This window comes from Aythya fuligula, chromosome 7 (assembly GCF_009819795.1).
Source record: "Aythya fuligula isolate bAytFul2 chromosome 7, bAytFul2.pri, whole genome shotgun sequence".
NCBI lineage: Eukaryota > Metazoa > Chordata > Aves > Anseriformes > Anatidae > Aythya > Aythya fuligula.
This window is the reverse complement of record NC_045565.1, coordinates 32,294,063-32,320,417: the sequence shown is the minus strand read 5'-3', so window position 1 is coordinate 32,320,417 and position 26,355 is coordinate 32,294,063. Positions and strand designations below refer to the sequence as shown.

The window sequence follows — 26,355 nt, the reverse complement described above, 5'->3', positions numbered from 1 at the left end:
TTTCAATTCAGGTACCAAGCCAACCTTTGCAAACACCATGCACAAGAACATGAAGAGCTGAGAATATGGAATGGTTTGACTGGAACATCATTTCCAGCATTCCTCTGGATATACTACAGAGCTGGAAACCCCCATAAGCATTCATAGTGGTGCACCAAAGTCACAAATGAAAATCTTTGCATTTCTTCAGATCACCAATGCTACAGTGAGTCACCACACAAGAATGAGCATGGTACATTGAGATTCACAAAAAAAGATGTTTCTTTATCTTCAAACTTTTAGGATTTTTAACAATTAGTTTTAAATACTTCAGCTTGTTGACTGTGTTCTTTACTCTCATTTTGTTTTGATAGTATTTACTGCAAGAGCTCTCAAAAATGTCAAATGATATAATACCAAGTTTTTGATCCATTCTACAAACATACATTTTATCACAAGCTGATAATTTTAAGAGTGTGGAATTTCTTGAATGGCAGCATCATTCTGAAGAACTACTAATGTAACAATGCTTGGCTCTTGTAATCACTCGCACCTTTTGGCTGCTTGATCATTAGTAGCTCAGAATGACCTTGCCAAAACTTAATACAAAGTTCTTCCAGCATGTGGAGTTTATTATGTTAGAAGGCAACAAGATAAACAGAAGGATGATGCCCTAACTTATTAAATTACACAAAGAAATGTCTGGCTACAACAGACGCTGAACATCTGATGAAAAGTGCTGTGTGTACTCACCACTCATCAAAGTCAATGAGTGCTGAAGACGACCAGAACTTTCTAGGAGATACTCAGAACTTTAAAAAATCTGTTTCCAGATCTACCGTATCCTCAACTACATCTTAAAATTATTCTCCTGACCAATCTCCACATGGAATTGTTTTTAATGTTCTTTTCCCTTCCCTCAGATAATCTACCTGTTTGCAGTAGACTGAAAACAGACAATTCAGCAGTCAACACGAACTGAAAATTTAAATTTAAGTGTATAATGATACTATGGCATTAAAAATAAAATATTCAATTTTTCTTTATAAAAAGGAAAGAAATTAAAGAAAAAGTACAGATCATGTGTACAGTAGGAAACACCGTGTTAAGAGACCAGCTTGGAGAAAATGTGAGAAGGCTAAAAGTTCATTCTGCATTTCTCAAAGTCATACTGGACCTTCAGTTATTCCCTCTAGAGGCAGGCCAGTAGCATTATCTGCTGTAGGTCTCTCTTCTTTCTTCATAGAGTTCTGGTCTAGCAGGCTGACATAAGATTTATGACAAGCTGTATTACCCAAAGGAGGGTAGTGTTGTCTGTAGCAAATATAAGCAAAAATGAGGCCAATGATCCCTCCAACGAAAGCATCTAGACAAAGAAAGCAACAAAACCAGAAGCATGTTACCACAGAAAGGACAGCCGGTACTGAAAACTGTAAACAGAAATCTAAAACGTTAGATTGACCTGCAAGTGTTTAACCCAGAATCTGTGAACTGTGTATTTTCATGAACAATTTGAAGCCAAACACCACAAAAAAAAAAAAAAAAAAAAAATTCTTGCTATATTATACTGCTATATTATCCACACCCAAAACATTACAAACACTTCTTATACTAGTTGCTAAGTGGTTGCAGCAACACTTTTTTTTAAAGAAAAAAAGTATATTCTTTCAGCCTTGGTATTTATCTTTACTTTTTTTTTTTTTTTTTTTTTTTTTTTTTTTTTCATACAAGCGTTCCACTTATTTCATGAGCACACTAATATTCTCAGAGCTATAAACTTATATAGTGATCTAGGGACTTAAAAGCAGCCAATATATTCAGGATTCATAATGAAATATCCTAATGTTCACCAATATCAACACTAAGCTCCTGAATACTACATTTCCTAGGCAAACTGAAGGGACTTCATAAAATACCAATAATGTTAATGTTCTCAGCCCACTATATGGTTTTTTAATGTAAAAATTACTCTACTCCACCTTTCACCTACAGTATGCTGTCCTGGACATTATATTGATGGTCCTTGTTCATTCCCCACAGCATAGTTAAGACTCTATTATAAAGCCACCATAAATAATTTAACACAATTGGCTGACTCTGCTGAACATAAAAGACAAGGCCTGAACTCTGGCACTGCATACTGCAGAGTGAATGAGTCTCTCCCTTGAGATCACAGTTCTCTCAGCTAACGGCATGGGTCACCTGCAAGATAATGTCTGCCAGCATGGTTCTAGCTTGGGAAGAGTTATCTGAGTCTTCAGACCCATCCCTTTGAACTTCAGAGATAAAAATCTGAGCAGCTGTAAATGGACACAGTCAAAACCCTCTGGGGCTGTGTAGTTTCCTTCCATCATATTTAAAATACACCACAATAATCTTCCCCAGAGCACATGTTTCAGTAAATAAATGATTCTTACTCTTGGCAAGTAATAGTACACACTGTAAACACATCCAAAACTTGATTAAGCTGTATGTTGCCACTCATGTTCATTTGCACCCTTCTCTCTCTAAAAGAGACTCAAGCCAACCAGGTCTCCCACAGAGCAGCAGATCTGTAACTCTGCCGCCGGGCAAGGCAAGCACCTCCCGTTCAGCAGCTTTGTTTTGGGGGCTCTCAGTGCCCCTGCGTGTGCTGAGCCCTGCTGCAAGGCAAGGCCTCTGCAGGAAGACAGGAGACTCCTTGAAGAAGATGTTTAGGCTAGTAGATGGTGATTAAGCTGCTATAGGAGAACAACAAGCTGCATGAACACACACACAAAAAAGAGTGAGAAAAAGCATGTAACAGGATGAGTCTTGCTCTGGTATGGAGCCAGCTGTATGAGATAAGAGTGCTTGTTGGGACAGAGGTACACTGTACTAAATTGAAACTACATAGAGGAACCAAAAAATGGGAAGCCAGGAGCATCAGTGCCACGAAAGTCTGCTATAGCATTCCATCACATTGTAACTTGTGATTTCAGTGGGAAAAAAAAAAAAAAAAAAAAAAAGCACTACAAAAAATAAAAAGCTAATTAAAAAAAAAAAAATATATATATATATATAGAAAAAGATATCTCTATGGCTCACCTTGCCAATGGTGTTTGTAATCACACATACGTGACAGAGCAATCATCATGGCACAGTAGAGAGGCAGAATAGCTGCACAAAGCCGCCAGCTCTTCCCCCGGCCATTTTCTGTGAAGCAATGCAACTTTCCAGCTAAGTAAAAGGTGGTAAAGCCAAGGCCTGAAAATGCAACTGAAAGAAAAAACAAATAATTGTAGTATTTTAGTATTTGGCATTATAGTACTTTGTCATTATTGTTCTACACTGTACTATCCCTTAAGATCTGGCAGCAGCATCCTTCTACTGAAGAGAAGTCTTGGGCTTTACAGGGTGATGTTAGGAGGCAAGCTGAGAAGTTGAGAAGGCCTGTCTGCAAAAACTGAGGGAGTTTCATAACTTGCATGGTGATCACATGTAACTATATAAATTATACTGTTATAATTTACTATTTTAAAATAATATATCACATACCCTAGGCAGAGGTATTTTTGCATTTTTTTTTTTAATTAAACAATCATTGTACAAATCTTTATTTAAAAAAAAAAAAAAAAAATCACTACTTTGCAAGCTGAATGGGAAAAAAAATCTCCTATTGTGATGTGCAGATCCATGATGTGCATACGTTCTCCAGAGCAGTGGCATTATCTCTGTAGCAATGCAAGCAATCAGGCAAGTAAACAGTGCAAAGTAAATCCATTTCCTTCTCATATGTACTCAACATTCCCACAACCTGATATGTCTACAAATACCGTGGTACCTATAGATGTTCACCTTTCCAATAGCAATTGATTTTTTTTTTCCTTTAGAAATTCACATTTTTCTCCCAGGAGAGAAATTGGCTGCAGAAAGAATCACTGATTTTCTTTGCGCATTAAATTAAACATTTAGACGAATTTTTAGCTTGAGTCACAAAAGCCTTTTCACGCTTAACCTTCAGCATGTCTTTCCTGATTTGAGATCTATTCTAAAAACCTCAGGTTCAAAGCAGAAAAGGATTCAGTCAGTTTGTACTGACTGAATTGTATTACATTTAAATGATATTTTAGGTTCCATTAACCTGTTTCTTCAGAACATGTTGAACTGACAGCAATTACAGAACCCATATACCAAGTTTTTGTACTGAACTTTTTTCCTCTTGCAGCTGTTCACCTTCCAGATGAGATGCTGGGTGGCTTTTTTATTTTTCCTTTAAATGTGTGTGTGGTTTTTTTTTGTTTGTTTCTTTGTTTGTTTGTTTTTAGACTCTATAATATGTTATATTACTGAAGGAAAGTTAGTACTGCTGCTGAACAGGTAGCTCTGGGAAATACAACAAACATCCACAAAGATCACACGGTTTTGCTGCTGACTGCAGAAATCAAAATAGAACATAAGGATTTAAAGCACAAATAGCAAAAATATAAATATATATCCAAGCACTTGAAATCCTTTTTCTGACTAACCTTTATACTTTTTACCTTTGTAATACCTAGCAACCTCTGTGAGAGGTAACAGGTCACTTCCATAGTACAAAATTCTGTGTTTCTGCTGCTGGTGAATGGAACAGTAAAATTGCCCTCAGGGCTGAATCAGACGTGCATCTTTTTTCTAATCTCCTGCTCAGGCTGTTCAAATGGCCTTGTCCTCATGTTCACAAATGCTAAATGTAATAAAGTAATCACCCTGCATTTTGCTGATCAATCTACGAGATGTACTATCTTAGCTGGCAGCACAATAGAGTGGTTTCATAAGTTTATGCTATACAGCTGTTTGAATGCAATTACTGAAGATTTGCATTTCATCTTCAAACACACAAATAAGTCACTTCTCTGGACTGGATATGGCAGAGCAAGACAGAATGTTAATTAGTCATCAAACCAATACACCAAATATTTTGTTTCCTAGCCACTCTTTCAATCAGGGTAGATTTAAATTAGTTTAAAAAAAAAAAAAATAAAATAAAAGAAGAAATTATTCACACTGAGGGTGGTGAGGCACTGGGATCTGTTGCCCAGAGAAGCTGTGGCTGCCCCATCCCTGAAGGTGTTCAAAGCCAGGCTGGATGGGGCTTTGGGCAATGTGGACTACTGGGAGGTGTCCCTGCCATAGCAGAAGGGGTGGAATGAGATGGTCTTTAAAGTTTCTTCCAACCCAGACCATTCTGTGACTCCATTCTTTGATTCTATTTCCAGGAAAGAATGTAAAAGTTTTTGTGGTTTAAAAATCATACAACCTACAACAGTTCATAAAGTAGAGGGCTTAATGAAGCAGCTAAATATAGTATTGACTTTTCCAAATCTACTATTTAAACTGTTGAGTGTTATCTTTTAATACTAAGAAACCTTCATGGTATGGATATATATTGCACAATCCATAGTGTAGGTGTCCAGTACACACATATTTGTATTCAGAATTACTAGAATTTAACAGGCTATTCCAATGCAGAAAAGAAAGGGAATAACAAGACAAAACAGAACGGAACAAAAACAAGCAAACAACAAACAGAATTTGTGTTTCAGCCTGGACAACGTCTCCTATCAGAACAAAACCTTGTAAGAAAGATTTATGAGCTTTGCACAGAGCACAAGGAGAAAAACAGCACCTGAAATACACCTGTACATTAATGCCTCTGATATACAGAAAACCAGACTTCATCATGACTGAATCAATATTTGCATATTATGGGGAATGGAGAGAAAGCTTTTCTTTATGCACCTAGACTCACAAGTCCTTCTGCGTTATACATGTATATTTTGATCTAAACCTTACTTTCTAAACTGAGCTTTCACATTCATGATTCAAGCAAGGCAAAGCTGACCTGCAAAAGCAGTAAAATGAATATTATAACACAGCAGCATCCAGTAAAATAAAAATGCAGTGCATTATCTTTCAATGACCTAATTTAGTCCCTAGTTAACAAAAGACGTAAAAGAGAACTTTTTTGTCTTTGAAGATAACTTCTTCATTTGTTTTTGAAGTAGGGTTTTAAGCTGAGATCTTCCTTGATATTTAATTGCTTGTGAAAGATTCATCACTGTAGGACTGCCAGAAAACTGACTGGAGAGATCAGCACTTTAAGAATTTGTTCTAATGTAGCTCTTGTAGTAAAGCAAGATTCCTCTTTGGTATAAGACAAATTAATTTTTTAAAACACAAACATAACTACAATCGCATTGACATGAATTATTCTGAAATTGAACAGGAAAAGTGCACATATCATATAAAATATCTGCCGCAGATGGAATTGCTGACAGGAAACCATTCTCCACAATAATCTACATTACAAGCATGTAGTTTGCTGCAATGAATATTTTCAGGAGGTGAAACAGCATACAGGAATACTCTTAGCCAAGTAGCTTTGCACATCTTAATATTTTCATGATTTCTGGACTTGCTTAAGACTCTGTGGATGTTATTTATTCATTTATTCATGTTTAATTATAAATATCCCATTTGTGATCTTGGATGTAACTAGATATATTCCATAAAAAAAATATATGGGTGTTCAACACAATGGCTATAACATACTAAAAGCAAAAGTGTAGAGAAAAGTATAGAGTAAAACCAATTTACATCTCTGGACAAAGTTCAGGAAGTGTTCAGCTTCAAAGAATATAAAAAGAAATCAATGTTTCAATTCAGGAACTTTGCCTTCTTTCTTTAGGTCTGTTCCATCCCATCCAGTCTAAATTACAACCTCCACAACTGCAGCTGTATTATCCTGATAGCAAAGGCCTACAATAAAGGGATCCTTTAATCAAATGCATGGTGGACAGCAGCAGCAGGTTTAGTTAAATGAGCTTTAGAGCAAACCTCGTGATATTTAAAATAAATATATAAATACATTTCCCCATCATTTTTTTTTTCATTCTATTTTCAGAATCCACAGCATTTCCAGAAGGAGGTGCTCATGAATGAATAGAGAAGGTCAGCAGTATGTATTTACACTAGAAACTGAGGCAGCTCAGATGGTCGATATATTCCTCTAAACTGAAGGTCAGGAAGAAAAGAAACTCACATACGGTCCTAGAGGGGAACTTATCTCTAACAAAAGATGGAAATGTAACATAATGATGCTCTAGCTTGTAGCTATGAAACTAACAATCTGTAGAGCAGCTTTACATTGCAATATTGTGAGATTGGTTTTCCTCACCCTGCAGTGTGCACATCCAGAAGAGCTGCTTGACCCTATCTGTGTGTGTGGAGATAGCAGCAGAGAACATGGAATGAACAGCTAAATGCTCTGGGAGGTGGCAGCATCCAATGCAAAGGTAACTAATTATTCTGAAACAACTCAAATCCTATGCACTTCATGTATGTTGCTTATTTGGGTGATAACTACATTTTGAAGATGTGGTCATTCAATAACATTAAGAAAAACAATTCAGTCTTCAATAATCCCTGGATTGTAGGTGATATTTACACTGAAGAAATGGTCAATCAGTAGAATGTATTTGAGCATCCTTTGATTTTTTTTTTCCTTCACATTCTAGACTCCATAGCTCACTGTATCACAGAGAAAATGCAAACACAAGTATACACACATCACATGTCCTACTATATTAGATATGTCTTTTCAAATTGCCTAATGTTATAATATAATTAAAGTTATACTTCTGCATAGAACAGATTCCAAAGAATCAGCAAAGCAATGTTCCTCATCTATAGAAATACTCTTACCAAGTTTGCTTCTTCCTAAATCACAAGAAAACAACAATTTGTTTATATAAATAAAGCATGGAGCTAAATAAAATAAAAGCCCAGCACTTTTTGGGGACATTGACACAAATGAAAATGAGAAAATCAGTCTAAGTTTAAAATACTGTTAACTTAAGGCAGATATAATAAAAATTCCAGATAGAAATATCTAATTAATTTTCAGTGTTCAAAGAGGAGGAAGGAATGATTCAAAAATGAGCCTTTTTGCTCAATCAGTGTAGTTAACACAAATCAAAGTCCTGACATTACAAGTTGTACACAGGGAAACCTCTCCTCTGAGACAAGCCACATGATCTCCCAGGGCTTGGTGAAACACTGTAGATTTTGTGAACATACTGTGCAAATATTCTATATTCTGTCTTTCATTATCAGAGAGAGAACACAGTCCCAAAAAACTTTGCAACTAAGGATACAGATGCAAAGAGACAAGGTGGGAGCTCAGGAAACAGAAGGGATTTGATCAGTCAAAGACAAAACTTGGCAATGATACATGCAGATACTTCACAAAACAAAACAAAACAAAAAACAAACAAACAAACAAACAAACAAACAAAAACAACAACAACAAAAAAACAACAACAAACAAAAAAAAAAAACAAAAAAAAAAAAAAAAAAAAAAAAAAAAAAAAAAACAAAAACAAACAAACAAACAAAAAAAAAAAACAGACCCTGGTATGCCTTCTGCCCAAGGAGCTCATGATCTAAGCCTTTATTTTGCAACTGGATCAAAGCATGCCAAATTTTGCACCATGCAAAGCTTGGTGCAAAGTGGGTGATGGCAGTCTCTAAGGTACCGGGTTCAACCCCTGCAGATGTGATGAGCAGTTTATCAGTAACCAGTGGAAGGGTGAAAACAAGCAATTGAACAGGTTTTTAGATCCAACTGACTGGCTGTAGCCTCCTGTATGAAGACAACATAATGTTACTTTGACCTTTATGTCCTAATAGTTTAGGAAGTACCAACTTAAAGAGCACCTTTTACTCATTTTGTGTAGGTGGGCTGTCTGGAACTGCAACTGGAAGGCACCTTAATGGCCCTTGAAGCTTCTTCTCAGCATTATCTTTATTGGAATATATAAAACCTTGTTAGAATCAGCCTTTCAGATTGTTTCTTTCACTTTCTTTTAGAAAAAAAATAGTTCAGAGAAGAAATAAAGAAAATTATAGCATCTAGGGACACAGCAGACCCCGTTCCAATATCTTATTCTCTCCAGAGAAGGGATCTAGCTGGGTTTTAAAAGCCATCTGTATGGACCAAACCAATTACTGAGTTAAAATGCATAAAGTGAGAAACGGTGAACAAGAACCTGATCTAAAGCCCCCTAAATAAATTATTCATTAAAAATGTAATTGCCTTTGTGGGTGTTTTCTGGAAATTAAAGTACCTCAGGAGGATCTTCACCTTCACCACAAATGGATGCTTTGCTAAGCACACAATACATGCCTTCCTTACACTAAGCAGTTTCTGAACTGAAAAAAAATATATAAAAATCTTCAACTCATTTAAGTGGCAACAAATTATGAAACTGTAGAACAACTCTTACAAATGGCCTATGTAACAACAATCAGAGAAAATGATCCATCTCTTTGTCTGTAATGCCTTATACTTGCAATGATTACTGTATATTTTTCAAATGCAAACACATGCTATTCATCACTGGAATTGCACAGCAGCCTACTGCAATTTTAGCTGGGGTAACTGGTGAATGTTTTCAGTTTCACACTGCTCAAAGACTGAAATATTTATCTTTCCTGAAGGAAAACGTATGATACCAAATGACTGCATAAATTTTAATGCTGAAATTCAATTCAAAGAGGATTTTATAGGAGTACAATTCCCAGAGAACATTTTGAGTTTATTATCATTTGCAATATATATATATATATTTTTTTCCAACTGGGATAGTCAATCACCTTTCCTGTGGCTTAGCTTTATTAATTTATTTTTACAAATAACAAAGAAACACAGTTCAGCAGAAGCAACATGAAAAGCATATCACACAATACAAATGTATTCAAGGACCTGGGAATCAAAAAGAAGATATTGGAGACAGAGACATATTACAAGAAAGATAGACCTATACTATCTGAGAGGCAAGTAACTAGAGTACTAGTCACTAGGGTCATTAGGTTGCTGTTGTAGGACACTCACAACAAATTCTTATGAACCTGTTTTTTTCTTTCTTTCCCCTGACAGTTTATTTACATGTGCTTTTCAAGATACTTCATTACACCTGAAATATCTAAAGTGGTCTCAGGGTGTACATTACTGCTGTGAAAAAATGGCAAAGTTGTTCTGAATTGTTCAGTTAACGATGCCAAAAAGTCCTAAAGGTGGACCTGTTGCATGGCCTGTTTTGCCAATTCTGTCGACAGAAACATTGAACAAATCTGCTTTCTCTCACAACACAGTAAAACAAAGCCTAAAATGTCTCAGATTCTGGATTTACTTTGAAAAGAAAGTGGTCAACACTTAGGCACTAACCAAAGCAGCCTTAGCATTAATGTAAACTGCAACAAACCACCTTGTAAATGCAGCCCTGATCATACAGCTGTGTCATACCAGAAGACAGCACCGAAAGGCACGGTTTTTACTCTTTACTCACTGCCAAGATCTCTGTGTCTCAATCATGTTTGGTGAAACTATGACCCACTAATGAATTTGTATCAGATTTAAACCTAGACAGAATGACATTTGGCATGTGACACTGCTCTAGTGTGACCCCTGGATAATGCATTTTTCTCCTTCCAGGCATAAGGAGTACCATGTGTTGACTGAATAGCTTTGTTAGATCAGAACTGCATTCCCTTATGAAATAAAGTCCTGAAAATTCCCTTATGAAATAAAGGGTTGGAAACTTTACCTCTAACTTCTTCAAGCAAAAAAGTAAAAATAAAAAAATGTTAAAACTGAGGTAAGAGTTGCCAGATTAGTTCAAACAAGTCAGTACTAATTAAAGAGCTACTACCTTGAAAATTATCAAATCTAGAAGATAATTTTCTCTATCTGCTACACTTGAGCAGTACCTAGACACAAGCTTTAGATCACCAACTATCCAAATCTAGCACAAATTATTGTCACCAGGGGTTTATGAGGCAACTAAGTACATAATAAATTGTCAAGGACGCTTTCTTCTTTACAGCTCAACACCAGAATATACCAGATCTCACACACTGAACTGGGGTAACTTCTTGCCTCCTACTTTGCCACACATAAACCATCAATAGTGTCCTTGTAAAGGGATCACATCCTGCTCAACTACTTATCATCCCATTTATTATGCCAGGCATTTTTATCAATCTCTCAGGGACATACAGATTAGCATATGAAATAGAGTCAAACACATTTTGAAGAGTACTTTGATGGACAGAAACTTTTTATAGAAAAGGATTGGAGTGTTTCTGCCAAAGACACAAAGCAGCACAGTAGGGAGCATCAGGGAGTTTACTGGATTATAAAAGTGTTTGTTTGTTTGTTTTTATTCAAGAAAAATAGACAGTCTTCTGGAAGTATGTTTGAGATATAACATAATCTGAATCTCAAATAGACTAGCAGGAGTTGATTTATTAGTAGGGCTGGAGAACTAAGCTTTACAGAGTTCATCTCACAAGCCCCTCATGAATTCAAACAGCCTTTGTTATTGAGTGCTGAGAGGTAAATATGTCAGAGAAGAGGTAAAAACCTTAAAACACAAACATTCCTGAGTATGCTTAGAGTTTGAACTAAGAAGCCAATAAACCCTACAGGAGACATTTTTTCTTGCATATCTAAGACATTCATTCCTTATTTCCCTGGATTCTTCTTTAAGTGGATGAAATATTTCAAAGAGACGTTGCTATACCGTTGTTAATTAAGAGATTTATCTTGAAAATAGGGGAGTTGCAGCAATTACTGCCAAAAACCTGTGGCTTGCAGCTCATCTGTTACTTTAAATGTTCACCCTTAACTAAAGGAAATATGATTATCCTCCATGAAATTTCTAGCTAAAGATAATTAACAGTTCAAATTTAGATACCCAACTATAATTACACGTACTGCAGTAATATTTGACATAAATTATCATAGAATAGCAAACAATTCTATTGAAATTCAATAATTTCTTCATTCTGAAGTACATAAATCATTTTAATCTCTCAGACAAATGAACGATTTTTAAAATGTAAAAATATCTTATTTTCTACAACTGACTAATATCGGTTACTTAGAGATAAAGGGTAGGAGGACCTGGCTCTTCACTCCAAAGCCATATTTTTCCAGTCTCCACCCCCCCCTTTTTTTTTTTTTTCATTTTAGTGACAAAGTATCACGACTACTACACATACTTAGTGCTTCATCAAGGAAGTCTGATGCAGGCATCAACCGTGTAATCTTCGTGATATTAAAGAAGGAAACTCCTCATGGGTAATACAACACTAAGCACTATACAATGACAAATATTAATACATGTGGAATAGATAATTGAAAAGATAAAGGAAACATGAAATAATAAGCAAGTCATCGAGGTTTTTTTGTTTTTGTTTTTGTTTTTGTTTTTGTTTTTTAATTATTATAGCAGTCTTTGCCCATCTAAGATGATAAACTCACACTAAAATTGCTCCTAGCCTGACTATGAGAGACTTTGCAACAGTTTTAGAGAAGGGAAAAAAGCAAGAGATTTCTCTCTCCCAAACCAAGGGGTTCACTGGACACAAAAATCACTTAGGAGTAATCTTGAGAACTCTTTCTGCACAAATAAGCAGAGGTTAGCCATGAGGAATGGGACATACAAACAAATGAAGGCACTGTTACATGAACGAGTTATTATAAACTAAACTTGATAGAGATAAATAGACATTTCCAAGGTATGGCATATAAATTCCTTGGTAATTGAATCAAGGGCAAGCTCTTGAATGAATACATCCCAGTTGTGCTCCTGCACCTCATGTTTAACCTTATTTAACCCATTTAGCTATATTTAACCCATTACTGACCCTATTCCAATAGGCATTTTGTGATACTCTTTTTCCATTCAGGCTCCATTTTTCAAGACAGGATCTTGCTGTGTTCATTCTCAGAAACTTAGTGATTTTAAGCAGGCCAGCCAAAGCAAGGAAGACAGAGAAGACAGGATAATACAATGAAGAATAAAATAAATAATATGATAGAAAACTTCTTGCATTATTGAACACCTCCCACTAATTCAAATTACTTGTAGTTCCAGGTGTCTGTAGAAATGCTTTGCTATCAACAACATCTGATCAGCCATTCTGATTTCTCTTTAATTCTCTCAGCACAACTGCAAAAGGATTTTTCCCTCTCCCCACATCTCCACACAAGAGATCCTTTAAAAAGACATCCTATGCTATTATTTACTGGCAACTTAATCCATGAGGTCTTTCAACATGATCAGGAACTTCCAACATGATTGTTTTCCAAAAGTTTTTGCTTGTTCAAAAAGAATGCAGAAACACCAGTAAGAGAGAATACTAAAAACCGTCTTAGTTCTGACTGAAACAAGTGAAAACTAAAACTCTCTAGAGAAAATTACAGGAGAAACACAGGAAATCAGTTGACTGCAACAAAGCAGTATTAGCTTTTAAACGTTTTGCATAAACACTTTATATGTACGTTTTGTTAGATAAAACAGTGACTTCATTATTTGCTCAGTCCTCTGTACAAGGAAGGAAAAAGTATTACCTATCTACTTACTTAGCTGTAATAGCTGGTACTTTCTATGTAGAACTGACAGTAATAGCAAAATCCAAATGAGGCTTTTTATAGAGGCACTGTTCTTTATGGCATAAATAACATTCATGATTTCCTGCGTTTATTTCAAAGCATTTATCTCAAGAGACATTTAATATTCCATTGTTTTCATCAGACTTAAATTAACATTTCCAGAAATCTTTATTATCAAGATTTCTACATTCTGATAAATCAGTCAGACACCTCTAAAGAAGGGTGCCTAGCATTTTAATTCTCATTTCAATTTTGAGGGTTTTATTGATTTATTTTCCTTTTGCTTACAATGGAATTGTAGTTGAGACTCTTATTTTACTGCAATAATTTTGGATTGACTCAGGTCAATTTGTATAACATGTTTCTGTTATTCAGCTCTATCGCTCTTGCTGCTCAAAAGGGTTTTAAAAGTCAACCAGTGTCATTTGGAGACAGAGCACTGCTAGCTTTTGTAGAGTAGAAAATATGAAGTAGAAATGTCAGTACCATGTTGCAATGGCAACTTCAAGAAATCTCTGTATTTGCCAGCGTTAGGGAGAGACTTCTGTTTTCCTTTTCTCTTAGAGGAAGGTTTTGCACTGTTTTTTTCTTAAAGATGGTCTGAAATCTGTGTGCCAGTCTCCTCTGTCTTCAGGTCTGAGTTGATAGCCATCCGTTTTCAAATTATTCTTGAGCTTTCTGACCTGTTTTGTTCCAGAGAAGAGCTGCAGTTCACAGACAAAAATTGATCTTCAGATCTTCAGTGCAACTCAAGGTCCTTTTAACTGAAAAAGCTGGTCAGAAGAACAATGCCTTAGCTTTGCGTATGGCAAAAGTCGACAATACCATAACCAAGATTTCTTCAGGCTATGAAATCAAGCATATACCTTAACTTTACTCATTTTACTGGAGTTAATGTTAGGCAAAAGAAATGGGAGAATTAGACCAAAACAGTTAAGCTTTTCCCCTACACAGATGAAAGGGAATTGCACAGCTAAAGCAAGCAAGCAACAGCAACAGCTTCTGGGAAAACTGGTTTATCCAAGTCAAATTACGAGATTTATACTATCAGCTTATTTCTTTATCTTTGTCTCTCCGGCACTTGAAGAAGAATCATATTAACTCATTAATGACACATAAATGACACATGACGCAAGATGATTCCTTATTTATTTATTATTTGTTTACTCTTCTTTGAAGTCTCAATCTATTACTAAATTCCCTGTATTATATGCATTGTTTGGTACCCTATGTGAATCACAAATTATAGTGGACTGCGAGTCAGTAAATCACTGTCCTGAGATCAAGAAAGCAACAGGCTTATGGTTTAATTTAGCTTCAAGTTTTTGATTTTTCATGCAGGCCTTGGTATTGCTAAATAACATGTTACTGTGAAGAATTACTCTACAACCAACATTTCTTCAAGAAGGTCTGGTGAATTTTGCTAGCTAGCAGAGAGATCTAACATCTCATGCTTCAGTTCTTTCAGTCATTTTTAACGAAAAATGCTGTGTGATGGTGAGAAGCAAATTTATACAGATTGGAAGCAAGCCTACTGTTTTCAGAGAAATTGATAGAAAGATAAGGACAGGCCCTTTCACCTTAAGATTTTGTATATCTTCAGACTGCATGGCTGTCTTTCTTCATAAAGAAAACAAGCAGGTAAATAGCTACCTTGTTTACTGCAATAGTATGCATTATAGCTTTTTGATAAACTACCAGGAATAATTCAACAAATACTCTTGATAGCTTGTAGAAATTAAACGTTGTTTCTTCCTAGAAAAAGGGAGGAGCTGAAACTTGCACGTCCCACATTCTGGATTAGAAAACTCTATCCTGAACACTGTCTCTGAAGTTGCTGTATTGTCATTCCTGAACAAGATGGGGTGCCCTGTAAGGAATGAGGGTGCAATGTACGTGGCCATTCCCTTTACTGCCACATGTCTTCAATGACAGTTGTCAAATGCAAACGCCAGCAGTAACAGCAGCTTTCTGTCCCTTTCATTCTGTGAGGAATCTTAAGGGCAGTGCCTTGAACACAAGAACTCTGTTTCTTGGAAATGCGTCAGAGTTGGAAGGAAAGACTGTTCCCACTACCTGCAGAATGTGGAGGCTGACCTTGCTCACAAAGGAAGAAATGGAAATGCTGTGAAAAAGGTAGCTGGGATTTCTCTCTCTCTTTAGTCACACATAGGGCTGGAAGATCTCTGCAGAATTTTCCATATATATTCCTGGGCTTATTACAACAAACTGAGCAATTACTGCTGTCATTCATAATGAAATTTGGCTACTTAAAGTAGGAAATTACTATGCAGGACTGGCCCGAAGATGTAATCTCATTTATTACACCAGAAGAAAAGGATAACGATTTTTTTTTCCTATTATTGTTTGTACTTCCTTTCTTAGAGTAACTGTTCTTTCTTCCAACAAATAAGCACACATGACCTCATGTTCAGTACTCTTATAATGTACATGTCCTACTTCTAATATAAACAGAATGTGTAATGTGCTATATGCTCTACATGAAAAATTTTCTTAAAGGCAGTAGCTATATTGAAGTGCACAGTAGGTATCCTAATTCTTTGGTCACTGCTCCCATTAACTTTGTTTGCTGATCATTTATTTTCTGCAGAAGCGATAACTATTAATAGAAATCTCCAGCTAATTCAGTTCTGGCATTGATTTTGATCAGCAAGATTACCCCCTATGTTGGAAATGGACGTTCACCTTAATTTGTGAGGAGTTTATACCTGCAAAGGCTTACCCTGAATAAGGAAACTGAAAAACCAGTTCCCTGTAGTGTTACAATTTGAAATATGAAACCCTTACAAATCTAGTCATTGGGAATGATTATTACCTCACTAGCGACGTGTTTACTACCTAGGTCATTTTTGTATGAAAAATACAAGTAAAAAATGTGCAGTGACAGGAACTATTTCCTTTAAAAACATGAATTTCTTATAGAATCTTATAGAAAAATGGGGTCAACTAATACACGGAAGTTGAGTGTCTGTATGTTATTTGCCATCCTGTCTATGAAGACTGTGAGGTAAGTGCATACTTTAGTCTGAAAGAGACAGAAAATAATTTTGTTTTTCACTTTAAAATTCTCTCAAGCATATCAAGAGCCTTTCATTCATCAAGGAAGCAATTCAAAAATATATGACATAACAGTTGCTGTTATTGTCCCTACAACTGTATACACTGATTACATGTTTCACCTCAGGTTTCTGATGAAATTCTCTAATTTCTTCAGCTGTATTTGACAGTACTCACTACAACTCTTTTTCAGCCTATATAATACAAGGAAAAAAAAGTTTAAAAAGAAAAAAAGAGCTCTTGTACAGCAATGTTAACATTCAAGTTTCAAGCAGTTCACATCAAATTGAGATGTTACTGCAAAATAATTTCTTCAAGTTTTGTGTTTTTTTTTTTTTCTCCTTGCAAAAAGAAACTTCTGGAATCAATAAAGATTTCTATGTAAAAATAAAAATAAATAGCACAATTTAGCCAAAATTCAACTTTTTAATTAGATTTAGATATCTACCTAAAAGAATAAAATCACATAATTATTTTACTTATTTTGCTGTTGATACAACATTTTTATACATAAAATATTTTTAATTGAATTTATTACCATGAAATTTTAATTATCTCCATGTCTCCTGTAATATTTAATCAATTTTAGCTGTTATAAAATTATTTTTTCAGTTAGTTGATTTGAAGTCCAATGGCTCAATCACCATCTTTCTGATAACAATGGCTGACATAAATCTTATGATGTTCAACACAAGGAAGTGTTGACACTAGACAATTTTCAGAGGTTCCTTCAATCTAATGATTCTGTGAATCAGATGGTACAAACCAGGCTGGAAAGTCATTATTCATTCACATCAATTATTCAGACACATCAATTTCAAGCTGCATATGTGGCATCCGTGATAATCGTGGGTTTGATCTTCAACTGAGTACTGATACGAAGCACACACAAAAAAAAAAGTTCAGGCTCCAAGGAGTTTAAAATGCCTTCTTACCAAGAACACTCTTTTTTGTTCAGCACAGAGGAATCAAAACCAGTTTCACACAACTTCCCCAAATCTATGAGAGCAATCTCTTAGCTGAAGAATGCAGCTTAACTGCTTCTGACCAAATCAGAAACACATTCAAAAATAGTAACTTACTAAAGTCAAACTCTGAGAGCTGCAATCTGCTTGCAAATGTTTTTGAGCAGAATAAGAGCCTAAAGAGAGTTATTTCATGAGTAATTAATCTCTTCCTCTAAGAAAGCAAACAGGGTCAAGTGTTTGGCATTTCATTCACACAAGATTTTTGGTGTTTCCAAATAAAATGTGTTGTTTTACTAATATTTACCCATAGTTGCTTGTAGAAAGACTTCATTACTATGATTATGTCAGCATACTCTAATACATGTTTAGATGTGACTGTCTAGGAATTTTTATTTTAATATAGACAGCCTATATTACTGGACAACATACGAAGCAATTTTGTATTGCTGAGTTGTCACTTATTTTCTAAGAAAGCTTTGGGCGATAAACCATTCTGAAATCACGTACACAGCAAGCATATCAAAATATAACACTATGGGTTTTGCTACTATTGAAAATCTGGATTAACATCAGACTGGTCTATTACTTGTTGAGCTGAGCCATGAAATAGATCTCTGGACACACCCAGGACATGGCTCTGGATGTTCTTGTAGCAGTTTACCACTCCCATAAAAATATTTTCTTATGTCTACCCAATAAACAGTCGACACATGTGAAAGAGAAGTCAGGTTATGACAGCAAATTCACACTGAGATGACTGTGCTATGCTCCCCTCAGCCTTCTCCGCCATCACAGATCACAACATTCATAACCAGATGCACTAACATAAGACTGACGTGTGGCTGGATGCAGAACAGGGGTATTTCTGACTGTCAGCCCAGAGGTGTCTACATTAACTCTGCTTGCTCACTTACTGCTCTGGAAAGTAATATATGAAAATAAGCAACCATTTAAGGTTGGATCTAATCAGGAAGTTGACCCAGTTTTTGGAAACAGGTCAAGACTCATGCATTTAACTATATTAACATAAACAAAAGCATATGATACTTCTGCAGCCCATTTCTTCTTGTTGGTGGTGGCCTATCTTCATTTATACAGATCAATTCTGTGAAATCCATGTCAAAGACTCAGTTAAAATGCCATGTATCAGGTCTTTCTCTGATTCAGAACTCTGTATCAAAAACTCAGTATCACCAATTTAGAAACATGATCTGGATTCACAATTTTAAACCAAAATCTTTGCAGCTGAAAGCCTAGGGAAAATAACTGTAGTCAGCAAATGGAACAAACAGTGGAACAAGACATGGATTTCTATGCATTTGTGCTTTTAAAACATGCTTTCTTTGATAGCTATTTTTCTTATCTCTTTCATTAACCCTCAATTTAAACTTCTCAGATCTCTAAGGTGCCTACTGTTTTCCTTCATCATGCACACAAAGTATGTTTAACTCTTTCTCCACCTACAGAAATCTATTTGCAGAAAATATGTTTTTTAATCAATTATGAGTCATGATACAAATAGTCTAAAAATATCCAGTAAATTAGATAAGCATACATTCTTACACTGTATTCTGATTTGGTCCAAGAGCTCTACTAGTTCATTGAAAACCTTTAGCTTTTTCTTGAGGCTCATCATGGGATCTTATATAACATTTTTTTAACAGCACTATTTAAACTATTTGTAAGTGACCACACGCTTTTGCTAAAATAAATCAGCAAATGTAGAACTCCATGGGATACTCAGGCCAGCCTTTCAAAGATTTCAAACCTAAGGAATGGAAATTTGCTTTGGTTCATTTGCTCTGCTTCTGAAGTTGCTAGATTTTAAATGCATCCTAAAATTCAGTTCCTTGCTTTGTATTTATAGAGAGCCTCACAGGATTTTCAGCAGCCTAGAATGTATATTGTGATAGCATCTGTGTTACACAGTACCTATTTGTCTTAAAAAAAATAAAAAATAAAAAAAAAAATTGTACTTCATAGCATATTCCACAAGTTCTATACTATCTGATAAGAACCCTGCATTTAAGCTTACTTTTACATTGGCAACTTGCCGCATATGCAACATGCGCTGATGATCACTCTACTTCACTGCCAAGAAACTATCAAGCAACTACAAAGAAACCTATAAAGAGGCTTTAAAAATAATATCAAAGATACTCTGGCAGCCCCTAAAGCATCATCTTGATGCTTGTATTAACTGGCAACCAGCTCTCTTTGCAGCAATTCCCACACGTAGTATATTTATAAGAACTAAGGGAGCCTGTAACTTAGTTCCCGTTCCAGCACAACTTGCATCCCTCCCTCATCATCACCATCCTATTTAGCACTACCATATAATTCTTTCAAGTTATCAGTTGTTTTTCCAATGTTTGTGATACCTGTGGAGTTTCACAGTGCAGTAGCCCAAAGAGTATTTCCTGGACTTCTCATTAGAGTACTTGGTGAGAAACACAAGTACAGAAATGAAAGTCACCACGACAACAAAAACAAAGCAAACAAACAAACAAAAAAAAAACACATACATACAACAAATTACTGAAGTGCATGATAAACTGCAATATTCAGCTGCAGCTTAATAGGGGAAAATCATACTGACGTGATGAATTCAGAGCAATTTGAAATGAGGCACCAAGCTCAGAAGAGAAATATCCAATTAGATGGCTCAAGATTAGATCAGAGAGAGGTATTTATCCTACAGTGAACTCGCAAATCATGTAACAACCAACCTAATTTCAAGTTATAGAAAAATCCTACCATGTAAGATGTTTAAATAACAACATTTTTTGTTGTTGTTTTGTCTTTTTTATTTATGTATCATCAATCATCTACACATAGCAACAAAGTATGTACTATAAATACAAAAATGATTTTCCTTCTCAGTGTCTCTGAATCTATGTGTAGATCTGAAAGACAAAGTGTGCTTCCAGACTGAATTCCATAAGATTTCAGGGTAGCTGGCTTCCTGGTCAAATTCTTTATATCCGTGACTCCCAGAAGGTAAAGGCTTAATATCCTAATCATTGGAAGAATGGGCATGATGATCACTTCATATATTTTAAAACATTTCCCTATGCTTAGGAAAATAACTGGCTTTCGAATGGTTTGTGACAGAAACCTGGACTTGTCAGCATCTCTTAAAGTTGAAGCATATGACACTAATATAGAGAGAACGGCTACATCTGGCGTTGTCACTGTGTGTGCTTCTCCCAGAACTCTTTAGGAGTTCCCAGGGCATTCTTTTCCCTCCTTCTTGAGTAACAAATGTAAGTTGCCACTGCGAACCCTATGTGCTTTTGAGAAAAGTGAACTCTTGTATGGAGAACATGCTCAGGATTTCTGTCATCTTAAATAAACTCGTACTTGACATATTGTCTTCTGCTCACAAGAAGCAGAATCAGACAGTCTTCCTGATGTAGGGAAGACTGATACTTTGTAGACTGAACACATTTGCTGAAGAAACAAAGATATTTTCCTGATAACAGCAATGACATAAGACTAAAACCAGGATTAGAAAACTGTCTCCTACAGGATCTCATGGTAACAATAAAAATCATAAAATAGACTGATTTAGGATTTACTTAACACAACTGGTCATGAGAGTTAGCTATGAAGAAATAATACATACAAAACCAGATTAGTGAAATTATTCTCAAAAATTATTAGCTTTCTGTTCCTTTTTTTTTTTTTTTCCCCACCAAAATAAACTCAGACCTCTCTGCCCACATAAGTACCAACCAAATATTCAGTTTGAAGAATATCTGAAGAATGAGGCATTGTGAAATCTTCCTGGAACCAGTAAATACAAATCAAAGTAATGAAGTACTGATATTGAAAAGAAACCTTCTGTTTTTATTCCATGTTTAATCAATGAATGTCTGGTCTACCTGGAATTGCTCTGCCACATCTAAGCCTGGTATTATAAGGCTTTATTTCCTATGCATTTTTTCTGCACTCTCTCACACATAGAACAATAATTAAACTTCACAAGAGGCTTCTACATGGTGGTAACTTTTCAACAACAAATACTAAGAGTTAGATACTGATTTTGAAACAAATAGCACTTCAGGACTCTAGGTTCATATTTTGGGGGTGAAAGATATCATCAGCCTGAGACGAACATCAAAATGATGTCATGATATCAGTTAAGAAATCTGGTACAAAAAGATTTCTATCCATCCCATGAGCACACTGTATGCCTACAAACTCTGTTCTTTCCAGCTACCAGTTACACATGTGGCTTATCTAATTAACAGTCCTGTATTCCTTTACATTATTTTTCCTCTTATAAATTGATTTTCATGTATTATGTTCAATTACATTTTCTTTACCCATACATTGAATTTTTCACCAGTTGGCATGCTGGATGATAATTACACTTATTATTAATTCAAGGCAATAAAAGGTTTATATTGATTTCAGCATAATTTGGTCTCTGTTTTACAAACCATACTTTCTTTACATTCATCCATTTTGCTGTTTGTGTTTTTGTTTGTTTGTTTTTTATCTGTTTCCTTATGGTGCTATTTGAATCTTCAAGGAGAGGTCTTCTTCCTCCACTCCTTACTACGGCAACCACATTTAGATGGTGTAACTGGCCTTCAGATGCTCAGGAACTCCCACTGTTCTCAGGGCCATGTTTCAGATAGTCTTGCTTATTATTTGGAAAACAGGCTGGCAGAGGATATCCAGAATAAACTCTGAAGGGTTACTTACATGCTTATTCCACTTACATTGGGAGGTTAGGATACCAAGAGGTACCTCCAAGGCAGGATACCTGAAGGCCCTGTGCAAGGCAACTGTAGACATAACACATGGGAGGGATACAGGCAGTAGGAAGAAATGCTGTGCTTATGATCTTCATCAACATTATTTCAATGAAGTCTGGTTTTTACAGAAGCTGCACAGTATCTTCAGAGGTAGCAGCTTCAAACAGCCAATAAATTATAGAGCTGTGGAAATACTAAGTATGGAAAATACACACATATTTTGGATGCATTTTGGTTGGAATAGCCATGTATAAACCTGAAACTCAGGAACACCTCTGAGCTACTGGACCCAGGCAGGATTTTTTTCTCCTTACCCGTAAACATCTTTCCATCAAACAAACATAGCGTCAGTTCAAGTGGAAAAGAGGTAAATATGTTCCAAACAATCCTGAAGGCCTAGGGACTTCTTTAATCCAGTAAAACATGCACTCAGTAAATTTCAACAGAGTCCTTGAATGCTGGGGTCATGCTTGTGTAGATTCTAAGCTGAAGTTGCAGTTGTAAGAAGTTATCAAGAGAAGGATTTGCCTAACTTCAGTAGTCTTTCCAGAAAAGGACAGCAAAAGGACAGAGTTAGCAGACAGCAGCCTTGAATGAGGTAAGCCAACTCAAAGTATATTTTCTGCAGCTACCACAGGTAGAGTTCTTCTTCAGAGAAGGCAGTAACAAGAACACTGTCTTCATGTTGGTCAACCTCTTTTTTCCTACTTTATACAAAATGCCTTGAATTTTTCAGGCAGCTATATAGTTCACATATGGCTGGAAGTCTCCCTTTCACTTTACCAAACGGTTTCTGTTCCACATATTTTCTTATTTGTGTTACACACTGCTTGGCACAGGGAGATGGAGATGTGAATTTAATCTCCCCCAAAAAATCATCTGTGCTCTAGTAAGTAGAATGAACTCTCCTTCAGGGCAGAAGTTCTCTCTCAGTGGAAGACAGGTAGTTCACCACAATTTTATTGAGTACACAAGGTCAGGTCAGGCCATCTGGGTGTGCCAGCACTGTCACTGTTGTTAAACAAGCCTGTTGTACTACAGGAAGGTGGTACATTCACAACACAACAGACTTGCTTGTTAAACGCCTCATTTTGCATGGATGAGGTTTTAGATCCTGCTATAACAAAGCTTTTGATTGACATCCTGTCCAAGGAGTGCTGTAAGAAAAACGGGTTTGAAGATGAAAATGGCTCTCGACTGAAGCCTCTAATCTCTCTTTACAAGCTGCTTGGAAGCTTTCACTCATGATGCGTTTTCTTCATGCGTTCAAGTGAAGTAGAAAATACTGTTACAAGTAGCCCACTGCAGTTTATTAATTCCAAGAGAGGTGCTGGAGTTTATGTCATCCACCCCACTTAAATTTCTGCTGCCATAAAACCAGAAAACAAACAAACAAAGACACTAACAAAAATAAACCATTTTTGCTGTTGCTTCACAAATTCCACACCAAACAGAGACGACAGAAATCTGAAGAACAGAACTTTTTCATTTTATCTAGTAGCAATCTCATGCCATAGGAAGAGAGACAGTAGCAAAGAAAAAAAAATCTTGGACTGAGTTTATGGAAGAAAAGCTTACAATGAAAAGTATATTAAGAAGACAGAAAGGACAGATTTTTAAAACTGAGACAAGAAAATTTTTCACAGGGAGTTGGAAGCAAAGGAGGTATAGTTTACACATTACACAAAAGACTGAAAATGTATAATAGCATAATTTCTAAACATAAATTATTATATCCTTAACATCCTCATTGCTTCATACATCCAGAAAGGAATTATAATGCCATGTTTCCCATAATAATGTTTTCTACTCTTCATTCTAGTAGGGGATGAAGTAACAGCAAGAAAATAAATTATCACAAGCATAAATTATTCTTAGTAACTATTTTTTTAAGTGTTATTTTATCTAAATAATTCTACTACACAGAAGAAGCAGAGGGTGGCATTGTAAGAACATAAACTTATGATTATTTAATTCTCTATAGTAAGACTAAAATATGCGTGGATTTTAAGACTTCAAAACACATGGTCTTGTCAGGGACTTCGATATTATAACATCAGGCTTCAAACAGTTAAGTACTTCAAGCAACTGCAGAATTTCCTCACTCAAGCATACACTTACCAACAGATAAAAACCACCATATACATAATCTCTTCATTCTCATCACATGGTAATAAAAGACTTTGTACTAGGGAATATAGTCAACTCAGCCACATGCTAATATTGTGTTAGTCAGTGAAGGAGAAAGCTATTCTCATAATTTTGATCTAAACCCACTGCTCCCATTGAATTTTGTGTGAGCTGCAGTAACATAACTCAGTGCTTATAAAACCAATGGCAGTTAAAAATAACACCTCAGTACGCATTCTATGAGCTGCTTTACTGGCACAGAGACAATGCACTTTGCTGCGTGACAAGCAGTCTTGGTAAGAGAACTGGGATGTGGGCCAGAGTTAACCAGAGCACGCTACATACACAGTGTTTGCAGTCTTAGCAAAAACAAAAGCACATCAGGTGTCCTTCCCAACTTACAGTTTGCAGCCCCAGAGAGTAAACTATTGCATTTCAGTAAAGCGAGCAACTCTAACACTTGATGTCTATTATGGGCTAACCTGTAAATTCTCAGTACATCAGTGTACTTATACTTACTTTAAGCCTTTGTTGTTATTCAGAACAGAAATACTTAGCCAAGTGGATTGCAACTAAGTGTGACAACCGGCATCTGAAGACTGTCTAAAAATAGCAATAAATGCCATTTGTTCCAAATGGCATAGGATATCATCTGTTAGTGTCCCTCTAATGTGAATCAGAGCTCATAAAAAAAAAAAAAAAAAAAATGTCACAGCTCAGTTGGTTTACTGTTTAGGGCTACAAAGGTTATAAGATAACAACAAACATTTACTACACCTTTATTTGTTCTGGGACTTGAACAAAGAAAAGAGAAAAAGAGCAGCCCAGAATTTCATTTATCTCATTACCCAACTCATTTCCAATGCATAACTCTATACAATTAGACAACGGGAAGTTATTACTTTGAAAGAAGATCAAGAGAACAAATTCCAGAGGTATGACTTACTTGTACGCAATTGGCACTTCTTGGAAGCAGAACAGCACAAGACAACAAACATATATCAGCCAAAAAGCAAAAACAAACAAACACTGACAATAATCAAATTATTTTACACATCACAATAAGTTTTATTGGACTTCCTGACATAAAACACTGTAGAAGTAAGCTCCTCAAGACAGAGAAAGGAAACTTTGTAAACATCTGAGTTAATATAACTAATTAAATCAGGCATATGAGTTTCAAAAATCACCTAAACGTATGCTAGGATACAGCACTAGCTAGGAGCAGCTGATCAAACAAACCATCAGACCTCGGGTAGGGACCAGTCCACAGCCAAATGGAGAAACAAAGGACTGCAACAGCCATGCCCCAAACTCTTCTCTCATTGCTTGCTACTTCAGTATTGTCATGTTGACAGAGAATTCAGGACTTTCTACTCACTCTTTTTTGCTTACTTGTGCTGGGAACTGAGCTACCACCATTTACTTTATAAGGGTGCCTGCACCCTTGCAAAGTAGCCCAGTGGCAGTAGACAGATGAACACGGATACAAACCCCTCAGGATAAACGCCCACACAAACAAACATCTCATCCACTGTTGTCTGTAGCGGAAGGTATCGTCAAGGGAGTAAGAAAATAGGGAATGAAAAAATCATTATAATACTGGCATATTATTATAGCTTCTAGAGGTACAGGGACTTCCTGAATCCATCTTTGTACGCAATTCATTATGACAAATAGCACCACAATAATACACCATGATCTCTGTCCGTTCCTTCCTTTCACATCCAATCATACAACCTCCTATGAAGAAAAGCACTTTAGTAATGCTGTTTTTGTGTTTTGTTTGTTGTTTAAAATTTTTAAGATAAAAGTAGTTGAACTGTCTTTGTGACTTGAACTTTGGTTCAACAGATCTAGTACTTGAAAGATATTAACTACACCTCTTCAAAACTATGTTGGTCCCACATGTCCTGCCACATTTCATATTTCAGTGGAATATAACAAAATAAATATTTACTATATAAAC

General features: G+C 35.9%; 1 protein-coding gene across 2 annotated transcripts in view; it reads right to left on the bottom strand.

Moving 5' to 3' along the window:
• Positions 1 to 1,005: 1,005 nt before the first annotated feature.
• PLPP4 (phospholipid phosphatase 4) overlaps positions 1,006 to 26,355 on the bottom strand; it is a 71,260-nt gene continuing 45,910 nt past the window's right edge. For both annotated transcript variants that reach the window (XM_032191750.1, XM_032191749.1), the window contains exons 6-7: positions 3,046 to 3,216; positions 1,006 to 1,345 (exon numbers count right to left, since the gene is read on the bottom strand). In XM_032191750.1, coding sequence (XP_032047641.1) covers positions 1,146 to 1,345; positions 3,046 to 3,216 — 371 coding nt within the window. In that variant the 3' untranslated portion in view covers positions 1,006 to 1,145. The remainder of the gene's footprint in view (positions 1,346 to 3,045; positions 3,217 to 26,355) is intronic.